General features: G+C 36.3%; 3 protein-coding genes across 3 annotated transcripts; 1 reads left to right on the top strand and 2 right to left on the bottom strand.

The window, feature by feature from the left end:
- Positions 1-1,423: 1,423 nt before the first annotated feature.
- Positions 1,424-4,096, bottom strand: LOC110617350 (rust resistance kinase Lr10). The gene is made up of 4 exons (XM_021760084.2): positions 3,334-4,096; positions 3,025-3,051; positions 2,876-2,902; positions 1,424-2,763 (listed from the first exon to the last, which is right to left on the bottom strand). Exons 1-4 carry the CDS (start codon positions 4,094-4,096, stop codon positions 1,631-1,633), a joined length of 1,950 nt encoding a protein of 649 aa, XP_021615776.1. The 3' UTR covers positions 1,424-1,630.
- A 303-nt stretch (positions 4,097-4,399) lies between these two features.
- Positions 4,400-6,698, top strand: LOC110617351 (rust resistance kinase Lr10). Its single transcript, XM_021760085.2, has 3 exons — positions 4,400-5,098; positions 5,264-5,290; positions 5,372-6,698. The coding sequence occupies exons 1-3, from the start codon at positions 4,417-4,419 to the stop codon at positions 6,481-6,483; spliced, it is 1,821 nt and encodes a 606-aa protein (XP_021615777.1). The 5' UTR covers positions 4,400-4,416; the 3' UTR covers positions 6,484-6,698.
- Positions 6,699-9,434: 2,736 nt separating this feature from the next.
- Positions 9,435-11,715, bottom strand: LOC110617353 (RING-H2 finger protein ATL22). The gene is made up of 2 exons (XM_021760086.2): positions 10,725-11,715; positions 9,435-10,036 (listed from the first exon to the last, which is right to left on the bottom strand). Exons 1-2 carry the CDS (start codon positions 11,416-11,418, stop codon positions 9,615-9,617), a joined length of 1,116 nt encoding a protein of 371 aa, XP_021615778.1. The 5' UTR covers positions 11,419-11,715; the 3' UTR covers positions 9,435-9,614.
- Between the last annotated feature and the right edge of the window lie 181 nt (positions 11,716-11,896).

Consider the following 11,896-nt stretch of genomic DNA (forward strand, 5'->3'; position numbering starts at 1 on the left):
CTTTGGTCTGTGGAATCTCTATATCCTTTTTCGATATGGTAATAAATTTGTAATTATCAGCTGGTTGACTAAAGATCTGTCTGCCATTGCTTGAGCTGCTGTGAGAAGAATAATTTTTAAATGTATTATCTAGAAAGTATTAAAATTAGGTTTAAAAATACATGTATGGCCATGAGATATCTAAAATAACAAAATAATTTTTCGAACTACCCTTTTCGATATCTAAAATGGTATTTTTTTAAAAAAAAAAAATAAAAGCTGAAAGAATTTTTTTTATCCTAACTCCATTGAAGATAATTTGCAATAATTATTTTTTTTCTATTTTCTGATGTGATGGGCATAAAAATACTTGCCTATCAAACCTAACTTTTACTTCCAATCATACTTTTCTTAAATCATACATGAACTAATCCACTACTCTGGGCAACAGTTTTTTCAACTAGACAATGAAAGAGAGCTAAGCTAACTTTCATATTCAATTTGTGAATGCCACATTAGCTAATACCATAGTAAGTCTTTTTTAAAATCATGACGGCTCTTACGTATAAATACTTAGTGGAAACTTCCTCTTGTTGTGTTTATAAACAAGCCACCCAACTGTAGATAAGAAATTCCCAGCTTTTTGTAAGCCTTTTATTTTGCTTGCCTAGATTCAGCCTATTGTAAATCAAACTAACTAAAATAGAGAAAATTTTGGAAGACTACAAAGCTCTCAAGCCCACAAGAAACTCCTGTGCTAATCTAAAGAGGATTACAAACCAAATTAAGGACAAGTTGGGCTAGGGAGCATACGGCACTGTGTTCAAGGGAAAGCTTTCTAAAGCGATTTTTGGGGCTGTACTGAAAATCCTCAACTGTTCAATGGGGAACGGAGAAGAGTTTACCAATGAAGTGGGCAAAGTTGTGTTCCAACGATCAAAGTGCCGTATAGATGATTGCAGCAAGGGGACTATAGGCTATATCGCACCTGAAGTGTTCTCTAGAAACTTTGGTAACGTGTCCTAAAGTCAGACGTTTGTAGCTTCGGAATGATGCTGCTGGAAATGGTTGGAGTAAAGAAAAAATGTTGATGTGGAGAAAACTAGCCAAATCTTTTTCCTAGAGTGTGGATATATATAATCATTTGGGATCAAGCAGAGGAGCTAACACTCAGGATTTAGGAAGAAGGAGATGCAAAATTTGCAAAGCAACTCACGGTTGTTGGACTATTGTGCATCCAGAGGCACCCTGCAGATCATTCTCTATGAGAGAAGGAGATAATTTTGCCTTTGCGGTCCTATGAATACTGATGCTCGTATGCGCAGAAGATATTTTTTTTGGTACCTACAGGTATACACAGTCCATTGGATTGAGATTATATCATCTTCACACTGGATCGATCTACTGACGATTAAAGTACTCCGACAAGTATTTGCTCTGATTATGAGATTGAAATTATCAATTTCATAGGAGATAAGAGTGTCACCTCAAAAAGATAATTTAGCACTTCTCTAATGCCACTATCACAACAACTAGTATGTATGTAGTATTGCATACTAAGCTAAACCATAGTGATGTTATGTCTTACTAAACGCAGGAAAAGAGCAACAACCTAAATTGCACTGCAATATGAAATTTGTCAGATAATAAGTCAGGTTGAATTTACTGCTGCATTTTCAGAATTTGCACTCTCCTTTGGTGAATTTGGCAATGTTGGTGCATTCATGTTGATTTCAACATTCAGTTGATGCAGCTCTTCTGGAGTAAGAAAAGGCTTAGGAGGCACTGGCAAAGACTCAACTTCTCCTTCAAGCATCTCCACAATTCTGCCCATAGAGGGACGATCACCAGGCTTCATTTGTATGGACCATAATGCTACTATCATCATTTTCTTTATTATTTTCTTCTCCTCATCTGTTGCATCTTCAATTTCTATGTCTTTTGCAATCAATATCTGGTCATAAACCCATGAAGGGAAGTAAATTTGGCTTGAATGCTCTGCAAATGCATTCAAATTCTTCCTTCTCCCTGCCATTTCCATCAACAACATTCCAAAACTATAAACATCAGCTTTGTAAGATATACCTCCAATGTTCTTGTAAAACAACTCTGGAGCCATATAGCCCATTGTTCCTCTTGGTGCTGTGAGAGACACAATGCTATCTTCTGTTGAATATAGTTTTGCAAGTCCAAAATCTGAAACTTTCGCCATGAAATTCTCATCGAGCAGAATGTTGTGAGGCTTAATATCAAAATGCAAAATCTGCATGTCACATCCTCTATGAAGATATTCAATTCCACGAGCAATTCCCAAAGAAATTTCATACATTTTTTCGCAAGTTAAACCAACTTGTTGTTTCCCTGAAAATATGTACTTCTCAAGAGATCCATTGCACATGAATTCATACACGAGAGCTCGCCTAGATCTCTCAGCACAAAATCCAATAAGCCGCACAACATTTTTGTGATGAATTCTCCCAATCGTAGCAACTTCATTGATGAATTCTTGTCCATTGGCTTTGGACTTGCCCAATATTTTTATAGCCACAATTCTCCCACTTGCAAGTTTTCCTTTGTACACTGTGCCGTAGCCTCCCTCACCTAACTTATCCTTGAAACCTTTAGTCATCTTCTTGATGTCTGAATAAGAGTACATGATGGGCATCAGATTATTGTGGCTTCGAAGAAAATCTTCAATCGTGTCGTACATTGATAAATGTCTCCTTCGCCATTTTATGATTAAGAATATGAAGATGCATGGCGTGCCACATACACATCTTAATGCTGCGAATATAGAATATTTATATTCATATACCATAATTAAAAACTACAAGTTTGAATATCAAATACAATAGAATTGTTACTATAAAAATGAGAAAGAAACAGCTAATCTTACCAAGGAAGAGAGATAAACAAAGAAAAACTGCAAAAAAGAAAAATAAAACAAGTCATTTTTTTGTTCTCAAGAATATAATGAATCATTTGAAAAGGCATATTATTTTATAAATTATAAAGGTGATTAGTAAAAGATATGAAAGTACTCACTGGCCGTCAGGAACCAAATGACATTATCTGAACAAGAAATGCATAATATCAGTGAATTGGGGGAAAATGGAATTAAACTGATATCAAAGGTTTATAAAACTAGGAAAGCAATTAATGAAAGTTAGGGACAACTACGCTAGGGATGAACTCACTGAATTAACCGATGAGAATATAATCTGTTGATCTTAATCTAAGCTAGTTCCAATTTATTAGCAATAAACTTACAATATTTTAAAATTGCTCTTAGTTTCAATTATAAAGAAATTTTTTTTTAAAAAAAAAAAAAAGAGATGATCAGACAATTCTTACATGGAACATAAGAGCATATTAAAACCTCGGAATAATCGCGATTGAATATGCAGTAACCGTTTCCTTTGCACTCTTTGCAATAAATATGATGCCAGGAAAGTTCAAACCCATGTAGCAGCTGCTCGAAGATGTCTAAGTAGGAGCAGTTTTTGTCGCATTTTATCGACGACACTGCGACTATCAAGTCCACCCTGCACAAATCTGGAATCTCTGCCAACTCCATCTCTCCAAACACAACATATGAATATGAATACTTGTTCTTGTTGCGGGTGCCAGATGAATACTTTGTAGTATAAACTCCATCAACGCAAGGTGCTGTCTCCACAAAGAGAGGAGAGTTAACTGGATTCTCACAATTCATAAACGTCACCTTCTCTGACGACCTCAACTGATAGGGAGCGTGGTAATCAAATCGAAGTCCATGTAAATAATGGGAAAAGCCATCAAAGATTGAAGGAAAAAGAGGGAGGGAGGAGCAATTTCCCTGTTGCAAACCAGCATCAACAACACGGATGGTTTGATCATCATGATGGATTGCCTGCACGTAGTATATCCCGGAATGGAGTCTTAATACTGTGTTATTATTCTCACAGGTCAGAAGATAGTTAGGGTCGCCGCAATTATTTGGGTCTCCTTCTATACCAAAGGGATAGGAAATGTTTTCTAAATTGCCGCAAGAAGGGAGTTTATCGCAGCGATGAATTTTCTTGGCACGACAAGTTACACTGAATAGGAAGAGAAAACAAAGTACCCTCCTGAACATCACGAACAGGAAAGAGAGAGAGAGAGAGGCTCTTCTTCAAGACAGGCATTCAGACAGTTTTTCCCTAGCTTCTAAGCCTTTTGGCTGTGGTACTGGTTACCGAAACATCCCAGAAATTATTGAGGGGGAAAAAAGAAAGAAGTGAGAGACGATAAAATTTGGACAATGTGTGGTTGAGAAGCATTGACTATTGACTTAGGATCCTTCCAAGAATTTCCATTTAGGAAGACGAAGACTTCTTTAGTCAGTTCGCAACTTGATTAATTACTTGCATCTGAGAATGATGCAGAAATAGAGAGCAAGGAAAAGCGTTCAAGGACATGGCCACTGGGTCAATCTCTTGCTACTGTATTTTTTTCTTGGTTGTGTTTGCAGCATCCGGAGCAAGCACAGATTGCCCTGAAAACTGCAATGGACATGGACCACCCATTAGATTTCCTTTCCGTCTTAAAAATAGCCACCCTGATTGTGGCTATCCCGGTTTTGATCTATCTTGCACCATCAGAAACGAGACGGTTTTGGAGCTGCCATTTTCAGTGAAGCTTTTTGTCTCGAAAATCGATTACAGATCCCAAAAGCTTCTTACATATAACCCAAATGATTGCCCCCCAAAACATCTTCCACTCCTTAATTTATCAACTTCTCCATTTCAGTTCGAATATAAACATCTAGATGACTTTACAGTATTCAGTTGTTATGGAGAAGAATCTTCGCCTTGGTCAGAATACGATATGTCCTGCTTAGATAATGATCAGGACCATCACATAGTTGCCCTCGACTCTCATCGTTCAATCGGCAACTCGCCGTCCCTGTTATCTTGCACCAAGCTGTATAACGTTTCTTCAGTCCCCTATCATATGTTCCTTCCAAAAGGAGATTTTAGTTTCAGCTGGTCTACACCAAATTGTAGAATGTGTGAAGCAGAAAGAAAGTTATGCAAGTTGACGCAGAATAGTTCTGAACCTGAAATTGAGTGCTCAGTTAACCACGAAGACTGGAGCGGTGTGTATTCTGCTTCTTATTTTTCTTCTTTTCTTTTTCTTTTCAGAAAAAAGGGGCAGTTTTACTACAATATTCCAAATTTCCAAATAACCAGCGTCATTTCTTCTTGAAAGTTGAAACTCCAAATATTCTGACTACTGGTTGTTAATGTCATTGTCTTTACAGGTGCAATAATGAGAAGGAAGATCATAGGTGAAATTTGTTCATGTTAAAATACCTCCGTTATTAAACATATAAAGAGATGGTAATTAACTATGATCGTTTATCTTGCAGGTGCAGCACTGGTCCTGGGCTTATTTTTTCTTGGACTAGTTGTTGCAATCTACGATATTCATAGATCAAACAAAGCCGAAAAGGAAAACCAGAAAAGAGTGAAAAAATTTTTAGAGGACTACAAAGCTCTCAAGCCCACAAGGTATACTTACGCTGATATTAAGAGAATTACCAATCGATTCAAGGACCTGCTGGGTCAAGGAGCTTATGGAACTGTGTACAAAGGGAAGTTGTCCTGTGAAATTCTAGTAGCTGTTAAGGTGCTCAATAGTTCCATAGGGAATGGGGAAGAGTTTATAAATGAAGTGGGTACAATGGGTAGAATCCACCATGTTAATGTAGTTCGCTTGGTTGGTTTTTGTGCTGATGGATTTAGAAGAGCTCTAGTTTATGAGTATTTACCAAAAAATTCACTTGAAAAGTTCATCTCTTCAGCTGACATGAAAAATAATTTTCTGGGTTGGAAGAAGCTGCAAGATATTACTCTTGGCATAGCAAAAGGGATGGAATATCTTCACCAGGGGTGTGATCAACGAATCCTGCATTTTGATATCAAACCTCACAATATCTTGCTAGACGACAACCTGAATCCGAAAATTTCAGATTTTGGTATGGCTAAGTTGTGTTCCAAGGATCAAAGTGCAGTTTCCATGACAGCAGCTAGGGGCACAAAGGGCTACATTGCACCAGAAGTGTTCTCCAGGAACTTTGGAAACGTGTCCCATAAGTCGGACGTCTATAGCTTTGGAGTATTGGTGCTTGAAATGGTGGGAGGGAGGAAGAATGTTGAAGTTATGGCCGAGAGTTCAAGCCAAATCTATTTTCCGGAGTGGATGTATAATCTATTAGAGAGAGGAGAAGACCTGAGAATCTATATTGAAGAAGAGGAAGATGCAAATATTGCAAAGAAACTTGCAATTGTTGGGCTCTGGTGCATTCAGTGGCATCCAATCCAGCGTCCTTCTATGAAAGTGGTGCTTCATATGTTGGAAAGAGGAGAGAATTTAAGCATTCCTCCCAATCCTTTCGCCTCCACAAGCACCAAAAGAACAAATGCGGTGCCCGGAAGACGCCGGCACCAGGAATTAGAGGTCATCTCCGAATTAGAATGAGCCTGCAACTTGTTAAAGCCTCTTTTGCTAGATTTGCCTTTTTTTTTTTTTTTCCTGATCTCTTGTGTATTGATTTGTATACTTCTTGGATGTGCATTTGTAAGTCATAACCATAATCCTTGTTAGAGTCTGTGAATCAGCCGGGCCCGAACTGGCCCAAATAACTTTTGGACCCACTTTTCACGTGGTCCAAAATAATTAACCCAAGTTATTTAGTAGTTTTGTGCTAGCTATTATATATAAATCAATTTTCTTTCAATTTTCCGATGTGGGACGGATTTGCGCCGCAAATCCGCAAGCAGCAGCTGGAAGCAGCTGACCATCACACTCGGTCAAAATAGTTAATCCAAGTTATTTAGTAGTTCTGTGCTAGCTATTATATATAAATCAATTTTCTTTCAATTTTCCGATGTGGGACGGATTTGCGCCGCAAATCCGCAAGCAGCAGCTGGAAGCAGCTGACCATCACACTCGGTCCCGCTAAATTATGCGACGTCCTCGTCGCAACTGAATCCATTACAATTGCTAACCAGAACCGGACCCTTAGGTATTGTGGTTCGCTAGTACCTCGGGTGGCTCCACCTCGTCTCTCACGGGTAGCCCTTTCCTCGCAGGTCCACTAGTTCCGCACAATTTTTCTGACCCAGGGTGGCTCTGATACCAATTGAAACAACCGGGCCCGAACTGGCTCAAATAACTTTTAGATCCACTTTCCACTTGGCCCAAAATGGTTAACCCAAGTTATTTAGTAGTTCTGTGCTAGCTATTATTTTCCGATGTGGGACGGATTTGCGCCGCAAATCCGCAAGCAGGCAGCTGGAAGCAGCTGACCGTCACACTCGGTCCCGCTAAATTTTGCGACGTCCTCGTCGCAACTGAATCCATTACAATTGCTAACCAGAACCGGACCCTTAGGTATTGTGGTTTGCTAGTACCTCGGGTGGCTCCACCTCGTCTCTCACGGGTAGCCCTTTCCTCGCAGGTCCACTAGCTCCGCACAATTTTTCTGACCCAGGGTGGCTCTGATACCAATTGAAACAGCCGGGCCCGAACTGGCCCAAATAACTTTTGGACCCACTTACCACTTGGCCCAAAATAACTAACTCAAGTTATTTAGTAGTTCTGTGCTAGCTATTATATATAAATCAATTTGATGTGGGACGGATTTGCGCCGCAAATCCGCAAGCAGCAGCTGGAAGCAGCTGACCATCACAGTCTGGTAATAAATAACAGACCATAGAAAATAAATACTCTGATAATTATCTATTGATTTTGTATAATAAGCTTTGCATTTAGTGCTGATTTAGAACAAGAGAATAGGTTTCTAAAAACAGAGAAGCCCACATACATATATATACACAACAACTAAAATAAAAACAAATAAAGAAAAAGCTGGATTTTTTACTATAACAAATACATCAGAAAAACATGGAATTAACGTGAAAAATCAAATTTAAATACTAAAAGCAGAGTATATACAAGAGATACAATTTCTTTTTTTTTTTTTTTTTATTTTCTTAACGCTCCATCTCTCTTTTATTCAGCAACAAAACTCCATTACCAGCATTGACCGTCAAAATCAGTCAGCCATCCCCCTCTCCACGCTATGTTTTACTTTTCTGCCAATTAGGATATGCCACGATTCAATTAAATACAGATTTATTTTATGTAAATGGCATGGATTTATTACCTTTATTTTTTTAAAATAATACTCTATCCCATAGAAATAAACTTATTTTTCTTTTATATATTTGTAATTACGAATTATTTTCCATTTATCTTAATTAATACGTATTAGAAAACCAAAATTTATTATCTTCAAGAATAATTTAATAATAAACTAATATGAGTGTAAATTAATATAAAATTTATTATTTTCTTAATTTATGTAACAATAAATTTTGATTTTGATTTTAATATGGTAATAGAATGTTATATCAATTAGAAATTTGAATCGTTTTCCAGAAGGCAACTCCTGACGTGGTCCTCTCTGTATTATTGGTTGGAGTTAAATTTACCTCAGGACAACGAGTCAACGACTATATTCTACCTTGTAAATGGAGTTCTCCATTTAAATTCTTAGTGACATGCTTGATATTTCCTTCTATTTTCCCTTTCTTTTTTTCCAAGTCAATATTTAATATCTTCATGATTTTCCTTCCCATTAATACAGAAAATAATAATAATAATATTAATTTATATATTTCCATATATTCATTAAATTTTGTCATGTTTATGATGAAAATGAATCATCTCTTAATATGTAATTATCAATTATTATTTGATTTATTGATTTTTATTTAAAAAATTCCTTAAAACTACTCTAGTTTTTTTTTTTTTGCCTACAAATAAAAATTTTATAATTTCAGAAATATTATTTGTAATTTAAAATTATATTTATAATAAATTTTAATATGAATAACTTAATCTGAATATAAAATAAAACAGCTCAGAAGGGGGCAAAAATTCCAACATATAATGCTGAAGCTTAATCTTGGAAGGTCACTAATAAAGATATGGGCCTAAACATGTAAATAGTAGCTGAATTTCTAGCCCATGAATGCTACACTGCCCCAAGTGATTTTTCAACTTCCGAGGATTATTAAATCTAAGTTAAAATTCATCCTCAAATTTTTTTTTTTTCGCCTGTTTCAAAACCAATTATATCTTTATATTATATAAATAATTCAACATTTTTAATTTTTTATATTAAAATTTTGGTAAATGTTTATTCAATACAGAACAAAACTCATTTATGAAAAATACTTATGTAAACCAGAATGTAAGTGAAAAATGGTTTCTCATTTATATGTATTATTAAAATTTATTTTAATAGAATTTAATCAAATAAAATATTCACAAATATTTACACCATTGCAAGTCCTATACTAAATTATATAATTATGAATTCTATGATTTGATTATCTAAATTTGTAAATTTATAAAAAAAATCACAAAAATTTCAAAATTAATTCATTAAATAAACCTTTATGAATCTTGGGCGATTTGGAGATTCACACTTTGAAGAGTAACATTTAAAAAAAAAAAAAAAAAGGGAGAAAAACAACCCTATAACTTGTAAAACTTTTATATGTACAATATGTTTCAGTAGAAAGAAAGGCATGAACTCGTCAAGAAGGTTGAGGCGGCGGCAACTGGAGAGGTGAATTACGACAAATGGGACAGGAAGCATTCAACCGAAGCCATTCATCAATACAATCAACATGGAAACAGTGTTGGCATTCAGGAATTGTCTTAAGAGTCTCCTTAGGCTTGTACTCCGACAAGCATATAGAGCAAGTGTTGTCCTCAGGCTTTGGCAAGCGTCGGCTCTCTCCGAGGACTATTTTAGGATAAGAATCTATGGTGGGTCCATCCAGGCCTGCTCTCAATGTGGGCTGCGGATTAACTCTGAAAGTAAATTCTGGGAGATGGCGGCTCCTTCTTCTTCCAGTGACTCTGCTACACAGGAAACATGCCAGACCCAGCGCACACAACGCCAATGGAACTCCACCGCCGATAATCAGAACGTAACGCGCGCTTCTTGGAATTCCTGGCACAATTACAAACACCATTTTAGTTGCTGCCATATTTTTATTTAATACATGTAATTTGATAATCCTTGATTTATCAACAATTAAGGCCACTGAAATGTCAACCGTGGTTCACTGTTCACTCCACGTCCAGAGGTGGAGGAATGTCAAAGTCAACCCAACAAGAAGCTATGATTACAAGTTGAAAAGAGTTTGGGCGCACTCTGAGGAGTTAGTCAAAATTAATTTGTTATTGCTGATCCATTATATGAAGACATTGATATATGCAAATATACATATATGACTCATTTAGTCAATGCTTATCTTCCCATCACTAGCCAACACAATTATTAAAGTAAACTTTTGAAAAAAAAAACCATCATAACATTATTAAAGTCGCTATGAAAAAACGGATATGAACATTCAATGTGTCTCTTGATCACAACTTTTTCCACATTTTCTTTTTATTTTGATGTCAAATTGTAATTAAAATTATATTGCGTTATGCCATCAGCATGACTATATTTTTTTTATAACAACAAGAGAAGTTCCGTAATCAAGATCTCAAACATAATTAAATCTCTAAGAATGAATGTGCAAATTTAGTTATACATTGTAGTTGGTCAATAATCAATTTTCAAAAAAATTGTCAAGCAAAACAAGTGTAATTTTGAATCCTGAAACTATTAGGGAGTATAAGCAAGTTACCGCGTATAGTAGGATTATAGCAAACAACTGTGGACGTAGAATTTCTCTTAAGACCGCAATGTCCACTGCGAGACTCGCACTTTCCACACGCAGGTGCTTTCCAAGTGAGACGGAGATCATCACTGAGGTCTGAGGATAATATCTGCCCGTAAAATGGCCACTCCACTGGAACCTCCTTGCTTGCAAATGGCCTACAAGATGATGACGGTTGTGACAAAAGACTAATAACACTTAAAGACGATGTTGCAAAAACTGTATGAGTTGACCCACTAAGGCAAGCAATTGGGTTCAATCTATACTTGGTATAACCGGATAGAGAACAATTAAAGAAGGTGAAGTTTTGGTAAAAAAGGCCAGTAAATGGAGAATTGGAGAGATTAAGAGAGAGAATTCGCTCAGGAAGACAGTTGTTGAAATCGTTAATCCATAATTCTTGAGTAGCATAATCTATCGCTTGAATGCTGAATCTCCCTGAAAAAGGTAACTCTAACAGTGTCCGGTTGGTGCTAGTATCACAGTATAAATCGAAACCTGGATACCCACATGACTTGAACTGGCGATTTTGGAGGCGGAAAGGGAATCGAATGACTGGCTCATTGCGAGCACAAACAGCACTGGAGCAAGGACTTTGAGTGCATACGATTTCTATGAAGGAGGCAAGGAAGAAGGAGAAAAGGAGGTTGAGAACGTTCATTTGGCGTACGAGAATTGAATGGCTTGAGAGAAGCTATAGCTTCAATTTATATATTTACTTTGAACAAGTCATGCCAAACATTTGATGATGTAGTGCGGGGCTCCACTTGATGTCACCTCACCTCAAGTCGGAACTTGGAAACCACATGCCACACAAAGTCATCCCACATAGATCATCCGGTTACAGTTTCATTTGATTTGATTTAAATTGTTATAATATTATAAATTAATTACTTTTTATATTTTATCATGAAATGATACGAGTAATTTATTTTAGACTAAATTAATATTTATACGGTATTTTAATATTTTTATCTATACAATACTTTAAATTAATAATAATTTAATAAACGCTTAAACTTTAAAAAATTATTATTTTTAAACGTTTAAACTTAAATATATAGTTTCTTATGGGACATTTTGTTACAAGGTTCAATAAGGTCAACCTAGCCCTACAGCAAACCAATAGGCAATCCTGT

This window comes from Manihot esculenta, chromosome 6, assembly GCF_001659605.2.
Source record: "Manihot esculenta cultivar AM560-2 chromosome 6, M.esculenta_v8, whole genome shotgun sequence".
NCBI lineage: Eukaryota > Viridiplantae > Streptophyta > Magnoliopsida > Malpighiales > Euphorbiaceae > Manihot > Manihot esculenta.

Bases quoted from the DNA above. Each gene is read 5' to 3' on its own strand.
- LOC110617353 (XM_021760086.2), bottom strand. From the start codon at position 11,418: ATGAACGTTCTCAACCTCCTTTTCTCCTTCTTCCTTGCCTCCTTCATA. The intron at 10,037-10,724 runs GTAACTTGCTTA...TAATTGTGCCAG, and splicing joins CTATAATCCTACTATACGCG to GAATTCCAAGAAGCGCGCGT.
- LOC110617351 (XM_021760085.2), top strand. From the start codon at position 4,417: ATGGCCACTGGGTCAATCTCTTGCTACTGTATTTTTTTCTTGGTTGTG. The intron at 5,099-5,263 runs GTGTGTATTCTG...TTGTCTTTACAG, and splicing joins TAACCACGAAGACTGGAGCG to GTGCAATAATGAGAAGGAAG. The intron at 5,291-5,371 runs GTGAAATTTGTT...TTTATCTTGCAG, and splicing joins AATGAGAAGGAAGATCATAG to GTGCAGCACTGGTCCTGGGC.
- LOC110617350 (XM_021760084.2), bottom strand. From the start codon at position 4,096: ATGTTCAGGAGGGTACTTTGTTTTCTCTTCCTATTCAGTGTAACTTGT. The intron at 3,052-3,333 runs GTAAGAATTGTC...TTTCTTGTTCAG, and splicing joins AATATGCTCTTATGTTCCAT to ATAATGTCATTTGGTTCCTG. The intron at 2,764-2,875 runs GTAAGATTAGCT...CTATATTCGCAG, and splicing joins TTGTTTATCTCTCTTCCTTG to CATTAAGATGTGTATGTGGC.